Source organism: Temnothorax longispinosus, chromosome 5 (genome assembly GCF_030848805.1).
Source record: "Temnothorax longispinosus isolate EJ_2023e chromosome 5, Tlon_JGU_v1, whole genome shotgun sequence".
In the NCBI taxonomy this organism is placed as follows: Eukaryota; Metazoa; Arthropoda; class Insecta; order Hymenoptera; family Formicidae; genus Temnothorax; species Temnothorax longispinosus.
In genome coordinates, this window is record NC_092362.1 from 2,081,188 (window position 1) to 2,101,722 (window position 20,535).

At 42.7% G+C, this 20,535-nt stretch overlaps 4 protein-coding genes across 5 annotated transcripts; 2 read left to right on the plus strand and 2 right to left on the minus strand.

Moving 5' to 3' along the window:
• The first annotated feature begins 56 nt into the window (after positions 1-56).
• Positions 57-3,277, plus strand: LOC139812513 (glyceraldehyde-3-phosphate dehydrogenase). Its single transcript, XM_071777355.1, has 6 exons — positions 57-742; positions 1,037-1,152; positions 1,430-1,687; positions 1,965-2,140; positions 2,396-2,590; positions 2,771-3,277. Exons 1-6 carry the CDS (start codon positions 658-660, stop codon positions 2,889-2,891), a joined length of 951 nt encoding a protein of 316 aa, XP_071633456.1. The 5' UTR covers positions 57-657; the 3' UTR covers positions 2,892-3,277.
• Positions 3,278-3,696: 419 nt separating this feature from the next.
• Positions 3,697-7,803, plus strand: LOC139812511 (glyceraldehyde-3-phosphate dehydrogenase). The gene is made up of 5 exons (XM_071777354.1): positions 3,697-3,838; positions 5,835-5,931; positions 6,016-6,255; positions 6,345-6,599; positions 6,690-7,803. Exons 2-5 carry the CDS (start codon positions 5,854-5,856, stop codon positions 7,116-7,118), a joined length of 1,002 nt encoding a protein of 333 aa, XP_071633455.1. The 5' UTR covers positions 3,697-3,838; positions 5,835-5,853; the 3' UTR covers positions 7,119-7,803.
• On the minus strand, positions 7,789-12,774 carry Reps (RALBP1 associated Eps domain containing). Of its 2 annotated transcripts, none has more exons than XM_071777351.1 (5): positions 12,224-12,774; positions 10,496-11,780; positions 10,337-10,401; positions 9,967-10,180; positions 7,789-9,732 (listed from the first exon to the last, which is right to left on the minus strand). In XM_071777351.1, the coding sequence occupies exons 1-5, from the start codon at positions 12,395-12,397 to the stop codon at positions 9,551-9,553; spliced, it is 1,920 nt and encodes a 639-aa protein (XP_071633452.1). In that variant the 5' UTR covers positions 12,398-12,774; the 3' UTR covers positions 7,789-9,550. The 2 variants fall into 2 exon arrangements, with proteins under 2 accessions (XP_071633452.1, XP_071633453.1); XM_071777352.1 differs by lacking the exon at positions 12,224-12,774 and adding an exon at positions 11,887-12,181.
• Positions 12,775-13,036: 262 nt separating this feature from the next.
• LOC139812515 (uncharacterized) lies at positions 13,037-20,440 on the minus strand. The gene is made up of 5 exons (XM_071777357.1): positions 19,346-20,440; positions 15,824-19,126; positions 14,722-15,608; positions 14,494-14,637; positions 13,037-14,243 (listed from the first exon to the last, which is right to left on the minus strand). Exons 1-5 carry the CDS (start codon positions 19,608-19,610, stop codon positions 14,010-14,012), a joined length of 4,833 nt encoding a protein of 1,610 aa, XP_071633458.1. The 5' UTR covers positions 19,611-20,440; the 3' UTR covers positions 13,037-14,009.
• Between the last annotated feature and the right edge of the window lie 95 nt (positions 20,441-20,535).

The following is a 20,535-nucleotide window of genomic DNA, read 5'->3' on the forward strand; positions in this document are numbered from 1 at the left end:
AAGTAACTGCTTTATAGATAAGTTATTAGAGAATAAAACAACTTTCAAAAAGGATTTTTAGTCAAGTAAATACAACGCATAATATACAGGATATTTCAAGATCCATGGGACAAAGTAGGAACCCGTGCAATTATACTGAAATGAGGCTCACCCAAAAATCGGTGGGGATACGCAATACGCACATAAATAGAAGGCACATATGTGGTGATCTTCGGACAATAAACGCGCGCGAAGACAGCCACATAATGTCCTCTCTGTTTCTCGTATTCTCACTGTATTCTTTTCTATTTTTATTTCTATTTTCTAGACAATTTCAAGGTGTCATGTTTTCTGGAAAGTTTTGTAATGAGTTTCACACTATTTACCATTTATAACAAAATGTCATTCGAGATTTTTAAACCCCTTTCTCCTTTTTTTTAAATATAAATTGTTAAAAAAGACTAAAATAGAAATAAAATTATGGCAATTGTAGGAATTAATGGATTTGGAAGAATAGGGAGAATGTGTCTTCGCGCTTGCCTCGAGAAGCGCATTGATGCAAGTTTGCGATTATAAAAAAATATAAGTATAATGTATTACACTGATTAAAACTCAACAATATGATGATAAATATCACAGGTAAAATTAATCAACGATCCATTCCTTACAACGGAATATATGATATATCTTTTTAAACACGACTCTACTCACGGGCCACATCCTTTGTCCCTGGAATGCGACAATGAGTTTATAGTTAGTGGTGGTAAATACAATTTTAGTTTCTTTACATTTAAAAAACTAAATCTTAAGTTATTAAAATTTTATCTTGTTTTGTGTATCTTATGAGTACTGCAGATTTTAATAAACTTAATATTCTCTAAACATAAAATGAAAAGTATTCGCATATAACTCCTGCAATTGCCGGAAAATTTTTTGCGCTTTATTAAAATTTATTTCAGTTCCTGCACGCTTACTTTTCATTTTACTTAACATTTAAGAACATGGTATAAACATTATTTTATATAAACAATCATAAACGTATTTATCGTTCAATGAGAGACCAGAATCGCTACATCACATGAAAAGCAACCGTGGAAAATACCATGGAAGAATAAAGGAGTGACGTACGTAATAGAAGCTAGCGGAGCATTCACAACACTAGAGAAAGCCAGCGTAAGATTTTAAATTTATATTTTTCTTTGTAACGGGATGTTAAATATGGAAAACTATTGATTCGCTAGAAACTCAAAAATAAAAGGAAGAAGTATTGATTTTAACAGTTACTATATTTATATAATATTTGTAACATTTGTTATATTATTGGACTTACAATTAAATAAGTCTCCTCAAACTATTCTAGTATTCTATAATCTTCATGCAGTACATCCTACATTATATGTTAAGTTAACCGACGTATCTGTATCAAAAATAAAAATAGTATATTATGCAGTTGCACATCGACGGCGGCGCAAAAAGAGTTATCATCACCGCACCGTCGATCGATGCACCGATGCTCGTTTTCGGAGTCAATCACACTTGTTACAATCCCAAGAGAGACGGTGTCATTTCTGCGACGTCCTGCACCACGAACTGCGCAGCTCCAATCGTCAAAATCATGCACGACAACTTCGAGGTTCTCGAGGCGATGATCACCAGCATACACGCGGTGACAGCATCCCAAAATACCGTGGACGGTCCGGTAGAAAAGGTTCCTTAATAATGACTTATTCTAAGAAATAGGGCCTCCTTCTTTGCGCTTTTTCTCTCTTTATTTATTTAATCCGATGAGCATGAGTGAAAAATAAAAGATCGATAAATGCACCTTTTCCGGTTATTCAATTATAAATCTGTGGCGCAATAGAATATATATTTTTGTCCTATCTATATATATATAATTATTTATTCTTACACAGCGGGTTAAAGAACCTAAATAATCGTTATAAAAGTTTCATGTACGTGCTTCGCACGATTATATTTTGTCGCAGCTTCGACCTACGGCATTGTGGAGGGACGGTAGGGGCGCGCTCCAGAATATCATTCCGACCGCGACCGGCGCGGCCAAGTCATTAGCCAAAATTATCCCCGAGCTGAAAGGCAAGATTTCAGCCATCGCGTTCAGGGTACCGATCCCCAACGTTTCATTGTGCGACATGACATTCAGGTAATTGGCGCGGATGCGGAGTTCACCGGACAACTGACCCATAAAATCCGGCATGCGTAACATTATATTCTCGTTGCATTGATGTACAAAAAAAAACGTGCACTCGGTTTCACACAAAACGCGACTGTGCAATTTTATTGACGTAACTTTACGTTTGATCGGAATTAAATTGTCATGTTCGACGCTATAACAATAAGTTCGATTCTTGTACGTGCCACTAGAAACGTTTCTGATCTCTGCCTGATACCGCCTCAGGGTCAACAAACCGACGACGTACGAGGAAGTGAAAGAGACGATGAGAGAAGCGGCCGAGGGACAGCTGAGAGACGTGCTGGGATACACGGAGGACGACTGCGTGTCGTCGGACTTCAACCACACGACTTATTCTTGCGTGTTCGACGCCAAGGCGGGCATTCCGCAGACCAGCACTTTCATCAAGATCGTCGCTTGGTATAATAACGCCACCCACGTCGTCATAAAACTCAATTTATAAAGAAATATATTATCCCAAATACGCAACCTATGCCTGGATATACATAATTTACAAGTCGAAGATGCAATTTCTTCGATCGCGCCAAAATTTTGATATCTTATAGGTACTTGATGCTGAGATCTTTCATTTTTCCTCAGGTACGACAACGAATATGGTTATGCGTATCGTATAACCGATTTGGTTCAATACATGTATAACGCCGATTCCGGTAATGTTCCTGTAACTGCTGGACAAGTTCTCGAGCATGATGATGATTAGGAGAACAACTTATCAAAGTTAAAACTTAAAATTCGAATACGCACTTGTATTCTATTTTAAACCCTTGCGAATACGCATCTTATTATAATTTTTATGCAACTATCCTCTTCTAAAATAATATTAAAAAAGATATCGAGTTTAAAGGACAAACAAATTTAACAACACACAATTTATCTTTTTATAATATCTTATGTGCACAATATCCTCTGCAACTATTTTCGAATTTTATTATTTACAGTTTGTTATATTTTTAATAAATTTCAGTTTGTATGTAGATTATATATCTACTAATAAGAATCTTATTTATAATTTCATGGCCATGTAACATGAAAAACTTTTGTAGAATCAAAATTATATATACACACATTATATATAAAATATATTAAAATACACGGATATTACAAAAATTAGATATCAAATTATAAAAATAAACTATAAATATAATAATTATAATTATAAATGAAGTAAAATATAAATAAAGCAATTAATTATAAACAAAATAAATATTTTAGTTAGAATTCTGTTTCAAAATCTAGCACGAATTTTTATAGATCCTCAAAAAATCTGTTCCGAAGTAATTACAAAATTATTATTAGAGAAAGCTATATGCTGTAAGTTACATATTATAATTACGTATTATTCACGTCTGCGTAACTAAGCTGTTGATACTTGTCATGCTAATGATAAAAGTAAATCCTCTTCGACGATAAATAGATATCCAAAGAGATCGACGAAAGAGTTAATTAATATACATCGGCACCGGCGCGGTTGAACTTCGCGGCGCGCCAACATGTCGACAATCGATAATCAAGCCACATGATCTCCCGAACGTCGGCGATGGAGCACGAAGCTCCGTTGCCTCCGTTTTATATCATCGCACCCGTGCCCTTCAAATGACACTACTTCGTTAGTAGCCGCGGTGGACGGAACTGGTTTTTTAGTACGCGGTGAGTATCTCTTCCACTAGTTCCACTTGACGTGTATCCCTATTTTCTCTCTCTTCTCGCTCCTGGGTGAATCGTTCGCCCGATCGTCATTTTTCCTGACGGACGTTGCGTACGTGCGACACACATAACCGTCAAAAATCGCGTCTGCCATCCCGCGAGACGTATATACGCCGCACCGGCCATTCTCGTGAGTCTCGTGACGTCGCTCGGACCAGTAAAGTATCAAGTATCTCCCGTATAGTCGCGGAGACGATCCGGTTGTATTCCTGCGAGAGAGAGAGAAGCGCGGCGTGAGATCGAGGAGATGATGTAACAACCGGGCGGTGCGATACCTTTCCCGCGACCTTCGCGACGCTCGACGGAATCCCTTCGCCGGGTTCGCCCGATGACGCGGATGGCGACCGTTAAACGGCCCTCGCGCGGTCAATATTATCGCTCGACGATTGCACGGCTGTACTAGCGTTCGATCACGATGTAATGAGACGGGACTGTGATTCTACGGGATATTGTTAGGCATTCACAGCCCGACCTTATATTTGACATCGCCTTCGGGACGATCTTGAGAAGCTATTCGGTCGTTTTATTGAATTTAAGGTGATTTTGAGTAATAAGATCGGATTGTGAATACCGCCCTTAGTTGACCTTAGCTCATATTAATTTGGAAATTAATCGTCATGCGTGTCACGTGTAATTACTGTATCATTGATTTTACATTTTGATTAATGACCCCTCCGCTTATTAAATCCAGCTATTCTCGTGCTTTACCTTCAATCATATATTTAGTCAATTATTTGTACTTTAAGTATTTGAAGGGTACCAAAACAATGTTTTCGTTTTTTTCTAAATATAAATAAGCGTATAATAAACCGCGATTTTGCGTTTTGGCGAGTTGCTGTAAAGAAACGAGTTTCTGACCTAACATTTATGAGAGAAAAACCGGTTCGTCTTTGTATGAATAAGTACAAAATCGCGAGCAAAATCGTCGTAATTTCGGCTTTCAAATACACATAATTGTAAAAAAATTAGTTATAAAAATAGCTCGCGCTTCTGTCAGAACAAATTCGATTGCGCAAAGTTATGGATATCGTAATATACGTCAATAAAAAGTTATTTCTGTCCGCGTTAAAAACCGCGAGTATCGCTAAATTAAATTTAATCAGGACTCGAAGTGGCCGGAAGTCCGATAGTCCGAATAGATTTTTCTCCCGATTCGGATCACGTTAGATGATACGCGGTTGCATCGCGATGCGCGGTGATTTGATAATCCCACTGATCCCACTCACGCGAGGTCATGATCATCCTCATGGACACCGGGATGTCGAAGAACTTGGACACACCCCTCCCCCCTTTGACCTTGCCTGACCTACGAGATTCCCCGGCGGTGCCCAATCGGCGATCGTGTCGCCGAGGCGTGTGCCAAGATTGTCGCCACCGCAGCTTCGAAGACAAATTCAAGACTAATTGTAAATAACGTTTACGTCGCGCTCGAAATTACGTAAGCGGCCGCGAAATCTCTCTCTCCGATAGTTCCGCTGCATTTATAATCCCCATTGTATTTTTAGCAATAAATGTATGAGAAAGATTTTTCAGTTTATCCATCGCTGACAGATCTTAACAGCACACAATGTACTAATTAAATTAATAAAACAAAACTCTGATACGGTGAAGAAGAATTGATAGTTTTCGATTATGCGGTTATGCCTATGTGATGAATATCAATTATCGTTTACGCGATATTTATGAGCATCCTTGAAACGCGATTGATATTCTGAAAATAGCAGGGAAGCAGCGAATGATGGATCATCATGCGTCGCACATCTATTTATACTTTAACCTAACGTCCAATGATCTTCGCTACTGGAATTTGTTGATTAACGATGAGACTCGTTCTCGCGCACCTGTTTCACATGGCCATGCCAGTCTCCCTGACCGCGGTCGCGAGGAAAACGCGTGGCCGTAGCGCAACGTCTTGTAACGCTTTTGTCCGATTTTCCAGTTGCAAACAAGACGACGACATGAGCAAAATCGGAATTAACGGATTTGGCCGTATCGGCCGTCTCGTGCTGAGGGCTTCCCTGGAGCGCGGTGGTCAGGTATGTGTTGAAAGTAGAGCTGCGATCCGCAAGTCGGTCGAAGCCGCGCTCGTTTTACCTAATCCGAGTTCTCTGTCAAACCAGGTCGTCGCCATCAATGACCCTTTCATCGGTCTCGATTACATGGTCTACATGTTCAAGTATGACTCCACCCACGGTAAGTTCAAGGGAGAAGTCAAGGTCGATGGCAACAATCTCGTCGTAAACGGAAACAAGATTGCCGTCTTCGCCGAGCGCGATCCGAAGGCGATCCCGTGGGGGAAGGCCGGCGCGGAGTACGTCGTCGAGTCGACCGGCGTGTTCACGACCATCGAAAAGGCATCTGTACGTGAAATTTGACCGAAAAGTCGTTTATTTCATTAGAATCTTCGTTTACACCTATGAGTTCTCTATGTTCTTCGGTGCATTTGCAGGCTCACTTGGAAGGCGGCGCCAAGAAAGTCATCATCTCCGCCCCGTCGGCTGACGCACCGATGTTCGTCGTCGGTGTGAACTTGGAAGCTTACGATCCGAGCTTCAAGATCGTCTCCAACGCCTCGTGCACCACCAACTGCTTAGCACCTCTCGCCAAGGTGGTCCACGACAACTTTGAGATCGTCGAGGGCCTCATGACAACCGTACACGCGATCACGGCCACCCAGAAGACCGTCGACGGACCTTCCGGCAAGGTGTGTGTACGATACTGTAGCTGTTTATCAAGAGAAATCATTCGAGATTGTCGTTATGTAACATCATTTATCATGCTTTTCCGGTAACAGCTGTGGCGTGACGGCCGTGGTGCAGCACAGAATATTATCCCCGCTGCAACTGGCGCGGCCAAGGCAGTTGGCAAGGTCATTCCCGCCCTCAACGGGAAGCTTACTGGCATGGCTTTCCGCGTACCCGTGCACAATGTGTCCGTAGTCGACTTGACGGTTCGACTTGCCAAGCCTGCCTCCTACGACGCTATTAAAGCCAAAGTGAAGGAGGCTGCTGAAGGTCCTCTGAAGGGTATCCTGGGCTACACCGAAGATGACGTTGTCTCGTCCGATTTCATCGGCGACAATCACTCCAGCATCTTCGACGCCAAGGCTGGCATCCCTCTAAATGACAACTTCGTTAAACTGATCTCGTGGTACGACAACGAGTTCGGTTACTCCAGCCGAGTTATCGACTTGATCAAATTCATGCAGAGCAAAGACAACTAAATAGTCTTTAGAAGTCGATTGTTTATCCGTGTCCTTCTAGCTCCGCGGTTTCGCCATATCGCGAAGTCACTGTATGGAGCATATCATTGTGAAAAAAGCTGCTGTAAGAAACACTCTGTATTAATCGGCATCATTATTAATTTCTAGCAGATATCTATACTCGGAGTATAAAACCAAAGAATGCTAGCATACATTCTTTCTCGCACAGTCAATAGAATTATAGATAAAGCGACGTCTCTTCGTCGCTGATTGAAATACAAAATAAGACAGGCTCTAGTGTTCGTATCTAAAGATCTATATATTTACCTTGTTACTATTAGAGTCAGTGAAACAGACATGTAAATGTGAGTACTCTAACTTTACATGTTATACAGTAGAGCCTGTGTAATCGCGAAGTACGCATTACGTAAAATCAGACATGTGTGACAATAGAATTATAGCTCAAGTCTGTTGTACTAAATTTATTATCAAGCGCAATTTTATTTATCGAATTTCGTCAGCGCATCACCATGTGTACGGAGGTTTTATTATGTAGAATTGTAATTGCAGTACTCAACTTTCATCATTCGTTCATTCATTCATATTCAAGAGATGTTTACAAGTATTTGTAATTTTTTTCTTGTACGTGATTAACATTATTCTTTCATTCACACAATGATATCAATAAAAATTGTTATGAAACTAAGTAGTTTCTTTATTCGTATTTGACAGACACTTCTGTATATGTATTCTACATCATTACATTTTTTTACAGGACTGCAGATAATAAATCAGATAATTCTGACATAAGTATTAATTTCATATAATTTTTACACAATATCTATAATTACAAAAAAATCTTTGTCGTATGACTCGTTGATTTTCAAAGCTTTTACCTCTAAGTAGTCTCGTGATATTTGACAAGACAATACCGTCGATTACTGACGACAATATGTACTTCAAAATTTCGCGTTATGGCACAAAGAGTTATTAACAACGATCGCTCGGCAAATTTATTTATTCGCTATCTGTAGGAAAAATAAAAGTTGGAAAATATGATGAAGGTCTTAACGTTAATTACGAATCAATATATATTTGATTGGATAGAAATGGCGATTTATATAAATAAAGCGCTGAGACTTATATAGAGCTGAGCCACGGAGACTGAATTTAAAAGAAAATTTGAAAATTTATTTAAATGATTGTTTTTTTTATTAATAAGGCAATCCTATGTCCGTTGAGTAATCGCTACTATTAGAAATATCTGCGAAACTAGCTGAAAAGAATGTCGGTTGTATTGATTCTTGATTTTTGTTGTAGATGTGTGGCTTTGATAGATCTATATTCTTCTCAGGCCACAAATAGTTTCCACCAACTACAGCAACTATTTCTTAAAATCTACAATATTAGGAATCGATATAACCATCTCAAAGAATTGATACACCAAAATCGACGTACTCAACGTGAATTGATTCTGAGCATTATACATCTATATAAATTTATTTTTTAAGTATTCTGTTCCTGCAGATTCCACTTTTCTCTCGTATATCTTTCTTCAAAATGTAACAGATATTTTATATGTACGCTTGTTATCACGGAATAAAATATAACGTCATAACAGTCCTGATTATTCCATTTCTCCGTTGACGCCCCATCTTCTTGTCAAGTTTTATAGTCATACGAAAATATAATTAGATTTTGTTGCAAACAATAAATACCTATTTGTTTTTACAATACAACTAATTCATAATAGATATTATGATTCTGTTTACGGCAAAGTGTTCTTTAGAAGAGATTCATTAATAGACAGAGGGGAATATGAAATATCTTATATAATCCTCATATAAAGTTAACAAAGCACAGAAATCACAATCAGAAGTTTCAAATATCTGTACTGAAATATAATAACAATGTGACAGATCCACTTGTATGCGCAGTGTGCTTATATTATAGAAATGTATATAAATTCGAGACGATGAAAAGGAAAGTTCTTATGCAAAAACGTAACACATACAAGTCAGTAAATCACAGGGAATTCGATAACGTAGGCTTTAAACCTGAGAGTGATTGTTTTAAATACTTTTACATATAAACGTGAACAATAGCTGATAAACTTGACAAAAGCAAATTCGCAAATACTTTGTTATATATCGATAAAGATCATAATCAGCTTTGTATATACATGATTCATAATTTATGTCATAGACGACATATTATACACTCTTCTTTCAGTCTCAAGTATAAAATATTTATGTAATATTTTTTTTTGTAAATCGCGTCCCCTGCCGCATCTGTCTGTCTACATTGATCGTTATGAATGTGGATGAATACTTCATTGGAAAAGAGGAGTTCTAGACTAGCATAACGTATTAAATACATGTGTTTACAATGATTTGAGGACACATAATACCTCGTAACTTCGAACGAATGAATGATAGCGAATAGTAATCACATCAAGTCAAGAGCAAGAGTTTTGCACGCAAATTTATACGTTCTTGGAACGCGCTGGCCAGTTCACGTGTCAGTTCTTCGCAAACTAAGCGTAATTCCGCATTCTTTTCCCTTAATTCTTGTAAAGTTAATTTCTTCTCCTCTTCCGCTTCATTTTTACTTTCTTCTTCGCCGCCGTCTCGTTCTGTCAAAATTAATTATTAAGCATAATTACGAAAGTAAAAGTATGAGCAAGAAAATAGTTTCAGCATCTGCTTTAGAAGTATCTCTAATATTTTAAAAGAGAAATAAAGTATTTCTGCTTATGAATGTATCATTAACTGCATAAAATGATGAAAATTATGCTAAAAAACAAATTGTAAGTACAAATACAGAGAAAATGCTGAATGTTGAGAAATTAAATGAGATAACTTCTTACTTGGACTCGGTTTCCTATAAATATGAAATGCTCCGCAGACACCAGTGAATTGTTGAGATTGTGGTACCGTATTTTCTACAGATGATACCGTATTCTCAGGCAATTCACTTTTGGGAGAAAAGTGAGAGAAGTCAGCGACAAAAGCTTGACTTTCGCTTAACGTTCTCTGTCCCTCACCCTCACTTCTTTGGCCGACCAATTTGCGAGGCGAAGTCTGCAGCACAAAAACGGATCATTAAATCCCTGTCTTAAAAAACGTTTGTAAAAAGTTATAAATTCCGTTGTAATATCTTTTACAAGGTATATAGAATAAAAAGCATTCCTTTTAAAAAGGGGCACAAGAGAATGTTATCGTATACAATAAACTTACAATTCCTGGCGAAATTCTAGGTGGTACAAGCGGCGGTGCCCCAAGAAAAATTTGACCATTTTTTCCTGTAAGAATACGCAAGTTTATAGCATGAGACATAAGATTTCAGTTTCGTAACCGCAGTATTCTATCGTGGAGTATCGGTAGAGCGACGTATACCTAATTTATTAAGATCAAGACTAGAACTGCGCGCGTGTGTTCTATAAGGTCTGGGTGGTGGTGGAGGCGGTGGTTCCTTCTTAGGAGTCACGATAACGGCGTCTTCGGGAGCCGCGGGTGGTTTCTTCGCGAGGGGTCGTTGCACCAACGACGCCGCAGAATGTTGCAGATCGTCATCCCCCAAGGTTGTGCAGCTGCTACTGCTGCCGTTGGCGCCCGAAGCGAGAATCGCCGCTTCGGGCGTCAAGCGCAACGGCACCGGATGCAGGATCTTCGGGTCGCGTTCGACTGCTGACTTCTGGAAATCGAAGTTCACCAGCTGCAGCCCCGGGCTGGTGACCGAGGAGCTGCTCGCCCCGGTCGGTGAGTCTACAAACTTTGTCCACTCGCGATTCTTCTCGCGGACGTTCGCGGAGTTCGGCGGCGATTTTTGAGCGGCTGTCGCCGATGGGACTTGCGGCGGCGCGGCAGCTGTCGCTGTTTGCATAACCAACGGGATCGACAAGGACGGAGGTAAAACGTCGGGCAGAGGCACGTGGTTCCTCCTCAGCACGACGAGATGCATAGCCACGTAGAATTCTTGTAAACTGAGCGCCCCGTCCCTCGTGACGTCCGCGAGCTGCCAGATGCGTCGTAACTCGGAAACGGGAAGCCGCGACTTTTCGAAGAACGTTCTGGCCACCGGCCCGGCCAGAAGGCCCTCCGGATCCGACTGCAACTGTGCGAATTGCGCGGCGTAATAATCACGCTGCTCGTCGCTGATAATCCACACTTCTTCCGGCGGGAAACCCGAGCCGTCACCTTCCCCGTCACCGTCGTCGCTACTGTGACGCTCCGAGCTCTCCTCCTCGGTGCCCAACAGCTGTCTCTGCTCCTCGGAAACCAACAAGCCCTGCCAACCACCGGAAACGGAGTCCAGGATTGTCTCACCGCCCAGCATACCGTCGTTTCTCTCCTGAGTCATGCTGTTCGTCGGCGTGGGAGAATCCGTGCTACCGCCAGTCTCGCGCGGAGATTCTGCCTCGCTCTCGCTCTCGGTAGTGCTCTCGGGAGGATGACGTCTACCCTTTGCTCCTCTGGTTATGTCCGGACTCCTTCTGCCTTCCTCGTCACCAGACGTCGGCCACGTAAATCGCGGTAAGGTAATAACATCCAAAGACGCAGTTATCATGTCTCTGGAGACTTCCAAACCAGCCTGGTGGCCTGCGATGAGTTTCAACACTGCGTAAAATTGCTTCTTGCCCAGATGCGTGCTGCCCTTGGTTCCCATGCATACGTCCAATATCTACAAGCAAAAAAATAATAATGTATGTCCATATATAACCGAGTTTCTACGAAATGCTTCATCTGCATCTTCTTTTCTCTAAAATACATGACAACTGTCAATCTACCTGGCAACAATAACAATCTGCTTTCCGCTAAAAGTAACACACGCTGCAAGGAACATGAGAATCCTCGCAAATAGCTATAGAGTATAGATCGTTGCAAGAAAGGCAAGAAGAAGTGACTCTATAATCCCCGCTGACGAATTAATCGGTTCACCTGCCACGACATAACCTCCACAAACGGACCCTGGACGTCTCGTCCGTCCCGTCCGCACGTATGTGCACCTCGGCGTGAGAATCTCTCTCCAAATACCGAGATAAATTTTATCACAATGCATTTTCCCCGACGGAAGGGAAATGTCAACGTCAGGTCGCGCTTTCCCCCCTGCCACCGAGAGCTCACCTTCATCGTGACATCCCGCGGCAGGCTGGCCGAGCGCAACAGCTCGGCGACTTTGATCACGGGCACGCTGTCACTGTCCGCGTTCTCGCAGCAGTAGATGAATATGTCGCCGTAGTAGCGGTGCTCGGTCGCGGTCAGATGCAGACTCGCTATCGTCAGCAGGTCCCAGTCCATCTTGACGGTCGGCGCGTCCGCGTCCGCGCGCAGCCGAGACTGCCGAGAGCGATGCCTCGCGTCCGGCTCGTCCCCGGGCCCCTCCCCGGGGTAGTCCGAGCTCGCGCTGTTCGCGTCTCGGAGCGCGGCCCGCTCTCCTTCTCGCGCAATGCTCACTACTCACGAATCCACTTCACGCTCTCTACTTGCGGAACTTGCCCTGCTTCACGGCGCGGACGCGCTCCGTGGCGGTCACATCTCTCTCGCGGCTCTCCGCGAGAAAAACGTCGTTCGCTACCTGCAGCCTGCAACCCCGTACTTAGTCCCGTACGCGCGATTATCGCTATCTCCGGCCTCCGACTAGTCCGGCTGGCTGGCCGACTGGCGCGATACCGCGATATTTGACATTACTATATAATCCGTGTCGACTAACTCGCCCCGGCAGAAGTGTTGACCTCTGAACGGTGGTGCGTGCGTGGTTGCTCCGTATTTGTGATACACTAGCTCCAGTTCTGCATTCATGATACATTAATTTCAGCTCCGTATTTATTACATGTACTTCAGCTCCATATTTATAATATATGTTATAAGCTTCAGCTCCGTATTTATAATATACAGATATTATAAAAATTTGAACTCCGTATTATTTATATTTTGTATTATAAGCTTCGGCTCCATATCTGTGTCATCAGCTTCATCATGAGCTTCATTATTTGAGTCTCGAGTGCGTGTCAAACTTCATAACGTGAAATCTATATCTATACCTTAGTTAGAGGTAAAGAATCGTATCTTTAGTTTTTGCCAGAACGAAGTTAATTTATACTTTTTCTAATATATCAGGAGCTTTAATTGTATAATGATAAAGGGTCTTATGGTAATTATTATACTAGTTCCTAAGATATCATGTTTAGAATGTCGTATTGGAAATTTTCTCTAAATTTATAATAGTGGAGATTCCTTACCTCTAATAAGGTACAGATATAACAATTTCAATGCCTTTTGCATTTATTTTACTTACGCACTAAGCTGCTAACAATTAAGACTTAGAACGAAACAGCAATATTTAGACTGGTCAGCGTAATATATTTCATGATTCATATCACTCTGATCTAACGGATACCTCAACACGAGCATCGAAGTTGAAAGATCGAAATATTTCATAAGTAATAGCCGTAACAATGAACATGGAAATTACATTATATCGTCGATACTTCGCTATCGTGTACTACTTTCTTTTTTTCGTACAGAAATAAATTCGATTATTGTCCGATGATCGTTCGCATTTAATACAGTTTTTCTTTCTTCGCTAAGATATCGTTATGAAATTAGGATTGTTGTCGGCAGAACACACGCGTGCACTTTTCGTAATAGTTAATAAAATCGTCCGGAATCCCGTCCTCTCGGAGACGGAAAAGTTCAACGAGTTTAGTTTACGAGCCATCGGACAGCGATACCGATCTTCGAGAACGGAAAAAAAAGAAAAAACACCTACGACATCATTAACCGTACGAAATGGCTCGTGACTAGAAAGAAGTTATTACACACAATGCCCTGTAAAGAACGTTAGTTTCTCTAATAGTTTCGTTGCAATAGTTCGATTTGGAGTTTTCATTTCGACGAGAAGTTATAACGGTCAGTGGAGCGAAGAATCCTCCACGATAATCGACGAGGAAACACTTTTCTTCGTGCTATCGCAGCGTCCCGCGATCGATTTCTGTCCAGATGTCTTAAGTCGCAGCTGGGTCGATGAATCTTCTCTCGGACTGCCGGTAATATTGTCAAAGTCCAAATTGCCGAAATGTTCCTCGAGTAAGTCTTCCAATTTCTTCGAGAGCACCTCAATCTTTCTCGTTCGTTCATCGTCGTCCTGCGAAAGAACATAAATTTTCGGAGACTCTAATTGAAATCTATCGCGAACCGAGAGAAATTCGCCTTTCGAAACTAAATTCCTACTTTTTAAAAGTAGACGTTAAGATATTGGATCCGGATCTTTGGCTTTGAAGATTAAGACGCAATTTTACGCAACGATTTATAGTATTTTATTTCTATCGCGCGATTTTTACGCGATAATAAAGAAGATAAATAAAATATATAAGAAAAAAGTTTTTGCTGCGAACCTGATAATATAATCTCGCGTTGTTAATAATGCGACGGAAATCTTTCACAGCGTGTTCGACTTTATGATAAATCCGGTTCTTCAACTTGTACTCGACGATCTCGAGAAACATCGGACTCTTAACGATCTTGCAATAATCTTCCATCTGAAAAGCGAAAAGAATATTTTCAATGTACATTCTGTATTTTTATTTCCTCTGTTCTATTTATTTTTTTTTTTTTTAACTGACCATTAAAGTGGATGAAGACTGGCCATTCTTATTGTCGCACGAAAGCGGATACTTTAAGACCTTCGCCTCGTCCATCTGCCAGATAGTTCGATGAATCGTCTCCAACTTATTAAATGTCAGAGGGCTGAGATTCTGTTTCCTCTTGGAGCTGCACCACACCGACCAGCCACGATCGCTCGATTTGCTGGCGCGCTTGCCCTCCAAGTGTTCCGAATCCTTCTTCCTGCCTTCCTGATTCGTTTTTGTGATAGCTGACGATTTTGTTATGTTCGACTTGACATCGCCGACTTTCGCGCACGCTCCTTCCTCCAATTGGAGATCGTTGCTCTCCGCATTTCTCGCTGTTTTCTTGTCGGCCGACTTTCGCGATTTGTGTAGAAGCTGGTAGGATTGCACGGGGTCTTTCCTCTGGCACTTGCGGCCAGGAATTGGTATTACGGCGGTCGCCGGTGAATTGGTCGCGCACGACTTGACCGGCTCTTTCTTCTCCAGGTGTAGGTTGCTCGTTTTCATAGATCTTCGTACCGTTTCAGAGTACGTGGCTCTGCCGACGTGATTTTCCAATTCTTTTGTCGGCGTTTCGTCTTTGTTCGCGAAGGGATTAGATACGTGTTCGCGAGAAAAGATCGCTGGATACTCGCTGTTGATGATCGTCGCGCGAGTCTTTGTATCTGCGGGTGACGTTACATCCGCGGTCGACGACGATGCGAGCCGCTCCGGTTTTACGTCAACAATTTCCGAGCTGTTCGAAGACTCCAAGCTTCGTCGATCGACATCGTCCTCACGTCTTCGCTTCTGCTTGCCGACGATACTCGCGTTATTGAGAGTCCTGATCAGCCAGGAATCCGTTTTCACGTTGGTCTTGATATCGAGAGCTGTTGAACATGCTTTTTAGAAAAGGATATTGTTTTGCTTATTACTAGGTACCACCTGCAAAAAGATCGCGAGATATTTTTTAATTATTTTCGATAAATATACACGCGTGAAATCCTCGCGAAAAAGTTATTTCAATCTAACGCTTTTCTCATTACTGTTCTAATAAAACTGATCAGTTCTTTATAAAAAGTATATAATAAAATATATATCTTATAAAGTTTTTTACCATTCACATCCTCGCGCGACTGGGATACCGATATTATGCTCGCGCTAGGCGATAATCTGCACGTGGATCCCGAGTCATCCTCCGAGGCTTCATACGAAGACGCACGGTCAACATTATCATGCTTCATTGATTTCGGATCGCTCCGCTGCGACGTCATTGCCAAGACTTCAACATTTTCTTCATTCTTATCCTCCCTCTTGCCGCTGCCGTCGTTGCACTCGACGTTTTTGCACGTATCGCTGCAATCCTTTATGTTGAGGGCCTCGAGAAGTATCTCGGCTGAGGCGCATGCCGCTTTCCAGGTGACGTCCTGACGCGCGTCCAGCGATAGAGATTCCGTGCGCTTCAGGATCCTAGGTGAGTTCTCGAGGTTGAACAGAGGCACGGGCAACTGTGAAGCTGGCGGGAACGAGGTCTTTATCAGCGTGGTGTTACTGATGTTAGTGAACAAGGCTGGCGCGCTCGCGTGAGATAGAGGCGTCGACGATGCTGGTATCGTAACACCTTTCCCGTTGTTACCGCACACGCTGCGATGACTGCTCGCGTGCGCGTTGCGAGACGTCGCGTTGTTGCTCGATCGACGATGATTGGGTCTTCTCTGATGTCTCTTTTTCGGCACGTTGTAGCTGCCCGGTTTCATGTATATCCGCACGTCTTCGGAGCTATCATATTCCTCGGGCGATTGTTGCACATGGACACGACTGCCGATAAAGCCGGCGGCGGCCCAGGGGGTGCTCTGGATATTCGGCAGATTCTGCAACGCCTGGAACTGTCGATTCGTGTCGATCTGCGTTTGCTTGGCCATGACCATCGAGTACTTGGGTGTCTCCTGAACGAACAATCGCGGCGTCGAGTTCTCGTTTGTCCTCGGCTCCTCGAAGGTCGACGCGGCCGACGCTGGAGGCTGCGCGTTTCGCATACTGGCGAACCAGGCCGACAAATTGGCCGCCATTTCCTCGGACTCCTTGTCGAATGTCCGCGGTTCGATTTGACTGAGCAGGGTCATCTTGTTCCTGGGTACAGCCGGGAGTTCTAGTTGATCCGTTTGCGATCTGCCGACGTAAATTGGATTGACGTTCGCGCTTTTAACTCCGTAAATCTGTTCGGAGTTCCTGCCGCATCTCGAATTGATATCGGTACCGGGATAAGGCCCTGAAAGAGGATAACTGACACCGTACGTTGGGATTCCCGGATTGGATGCGGGATACGAAGAGTCCGGGTGATTGGACAAAGGAAACGTGAAGGATAGACAGTTCCGCGCGTATAATCCACTGTAACTCATAGGAGCTACAGCGTTCATCGCTGGATGCTGCAGCCGTATTGACTCGGTGTTATCGAGCACCGTCGTAAGCTTGTCTTCCGGTGTGTAATCGTGTCTTCTGTCCTTCGTTGCGTCTGCACTGCTTTCCATCACTTTGCTCCTCAGCTGACAGAATTCGGCGTTCAACGATTTCTGAGTGACATCATTCTTCCTGGATGATGATGCGTCTTTTGTGCGAAGCTTATGATTTGCCAGACCGCCGATGTCGGTGTGACACACAGAAACGTTCGGCACGGATTTTGTGGCGTTAATCGCGGACGACAAATTCTCGGTGATTGTCCACTTGCTCCGCAATTTGCTCTCCTTCGGATTCAACGGTTGCTGCTCCTGCTGATAGTTGGAGTTGTATTGAAAATTACGCAGACCGCTTGTCAGTAGTGACGTCGACGTCGCGCCGCGTGGTTTCTCCAGCGACGAGGATGTTCCAATCGCATTTTGTTGAGAAAAAGAATTCGAAGACAACGGGACGAAAAGATCGTAGGTTGTGTAAAGCGACACGTCGCCTGGAAACGACGACGTCACGTTGCGTTTCTGACCCGTCTCTTTGTTTTCGCCGAACTTCTGGAACGTTCGTACTATTTGCTTCAGTAATTCGCACGTGCTTTCTTCCCACGTCTGGAAGTGCGCGATTAACTCGGGATCTAATCTGTCCAGTAAATTGGGAAAATGTTGTTTGTTCAGGTAGTTGTCGAGGCTCAGCCAACCGTTGCTGATGCGCAGAAGGGCATTTATGAGATCGTCGGCGAAGACTCGATCCCCCGCAAAAACCGGGATGCAAGTCGAGGATTTCGTGATTGCCATCCTGGTGGCGGACGACAGGCACGTTAACCAACACCGTTTGAAGTCTGTTTGCGAGTCGTCGGAATCGAGAACAATCTCAGCCTGCGTGCATCCCCAGTGAGCTGTCTTCCGGATCAGTTCTGGATACTGCGATCTATCGACGCACGGACTGTCCGTTTGGACGCCTATCGACGTCCCGTTCTCGTACTCGAAGCAAAAATCGGCGAACCAGCTCGCTTTGTTGTCGCCCGCTCCATTGAACAACGTCGTGGAATCAGTCTTGTTACCGGGCTTCGATTCCTCCTTGCCTAAATCGTTCGAAGATGTGGTGTTGCACAGAGCGGAGACCATCTTCTCGGCCTCGATGGTGAAGTCAAAGCTGGTCGAGGACTCGTCGGAGTAATGCTCCTCGTCCGTCTTCGCAACGACAGAGAGAGATTTCTGCAAAGCGCACTCGGCAGACTCGAGGCTCCTGTTATTTCCCGCGACAGTTTGCGTGTCGCTTTTGGAGAACTCAATCTGAGAGGGCCAGCCATGCTCGCTTTGACCGGTTGGAACGACTTGGGACTCGCGGGCGTTCGATATCTTGTCCGCGTTATGCTTGAACGGCGCGAAATCTAACGCGGATGAAGGCTTGTCTCCTCGCGGTGGTGCGAGGACTACACCGACGGGCGGATTCGAAAAGAACGGAGAGGACTGCACCGTTACTGGGAATTGATTGTTGTTGAAGCTAGCTAGGTTGGAATAAGGATTGAGACTGGCAAGTGAGAAAGACGAGTTCGCGTTGACGGTTTGCAGACTGCAGGTGTTTGTGGCCGATATATTGTAGAAGGAACTTGGCAATGGATGCTGTTGCTGTTGCTGCTGTTGTTGTTGCTGTTGATGAATGTTCGGTCGGTCTTGGATGAGGCAGAGGGCATGCACATCCGGCGGCTTGAAGTTGAAAGGCTGCGGTAACAGATGCGTCACTCCGGGATTGTTACTGTAATGTTCGCTGTGCAATGGTCCAGCATGAGTGAATGTGGATGAAGCTACTAAGAAGGATGTGGTCGATGGGGGGATTGGTGCAACGCTGGTGGACGGTTGGTCAAAGAGTACCACGGGTTTTGGGTTATACGAGAGGCGCTGTTGCTGTTGCTGCTGTTGATAGTATTGCTGACCGCGGGACGGCTTGTTCTTGGTGTGCCATCGATTATTCTTACCTGCATCCGCGCGGAATATTTTAATTGCCATTCTTACTTTATATAACTACGTTCTAGATTTATGTAACTACAATCGTTAATCTTTTTGTGTTACTTTCAACACTGTTTCATCACTGAAAGACTGTTTTATGAAACAGAATCAAGAAGAAAAATGGAGAAAGAAAGGAAAGAACTGTGATTTATAAAATATTAATTTGAATTAAAATCCATCTTTCAGACCTTGGAGATGTAAATGAGCGGAATTCGGTGAAACAACGTGAGACTGAACGTTCGGATAAACGCACGAAGGATGAAGCGCTGTTCCACACGGTTGGAGAGTCACCATTGGGTTACTGACGGGAGCATACAGAATTTGCTGTTGCTGCTGCTGCTGCTGCTGCTGATGATGATGATAAACGGACGACGTTGTCGATGGGCTTGAAATCGGGGATGACTTGAGATGATGTACGGACGATCGATTTGATCGCGCGGCCGCCGGGCGCATGATCCGTTTGATCCTTGGATAAAAACTAAATCCTCCACAATCTTCGAATCGACGTTAACAGCTTCTATTAGACGATATAATCTATCATTGTCGTGTTATCGGTACCGTAACGTTATTGTCCGAGATATTTAACGTCGCGCGTATCATTCAAACTTAGATGCAATTGGTTACGTCCTTCGCGTTCAAACGTCAAATTATATCGCTTTATTATATTAACTTCGCGTTGATGCTCTGCTATATTTAACTTCGTGAGAATATAATTATTTACTTGACTAAGGCCATAACGTCGCTGTGATAATATATATTGCAACCAAAATGCATCACATTAAATGTAATAAAGTTAAGAGATAACGTTAATTAAAAAATCCTTATACATATTTTTTTGAACTCATAGTGATAGTCGTTTATCTAAAATCTAAACTGAGATGAACATAGCCGCTGTACCAGCTGTTGATTGAAGTTCATTTAATTTTTTATTGCGATGAAGAATTTTATGCATTTAAAAAAAAAACCAATAATTTTATTTCGCAATGTTTTAAATAAGCAAGTAGTTAATACGCAAAATAATACTGCCTCTGGATAATATTATTTCATGGTAATATCGATCCTCGGTAACAATAGCATATACTGCGAGATATATCAGATAATTTTATTATAGCCAAAACAATTTTTATTATTTAAAAAAGAGAAATCGTAATGTTTATTTAAAAAAGAGAATCAGTATGTTACAATTAATATTAATATTGTCTTATTATTACCATAAACAGCAGAATGCTCATGCATGTATAATGTATTTTGCAAGAAAAGTACAAAACAGGCTAACAGATGGCTCTTGCAGGTAAATTTCAACTCTTAAACCTCTACAATTGTACAAATCGAAAACTGAGCAAAAACAATCACATAAATGCATAAATACATAAATGCT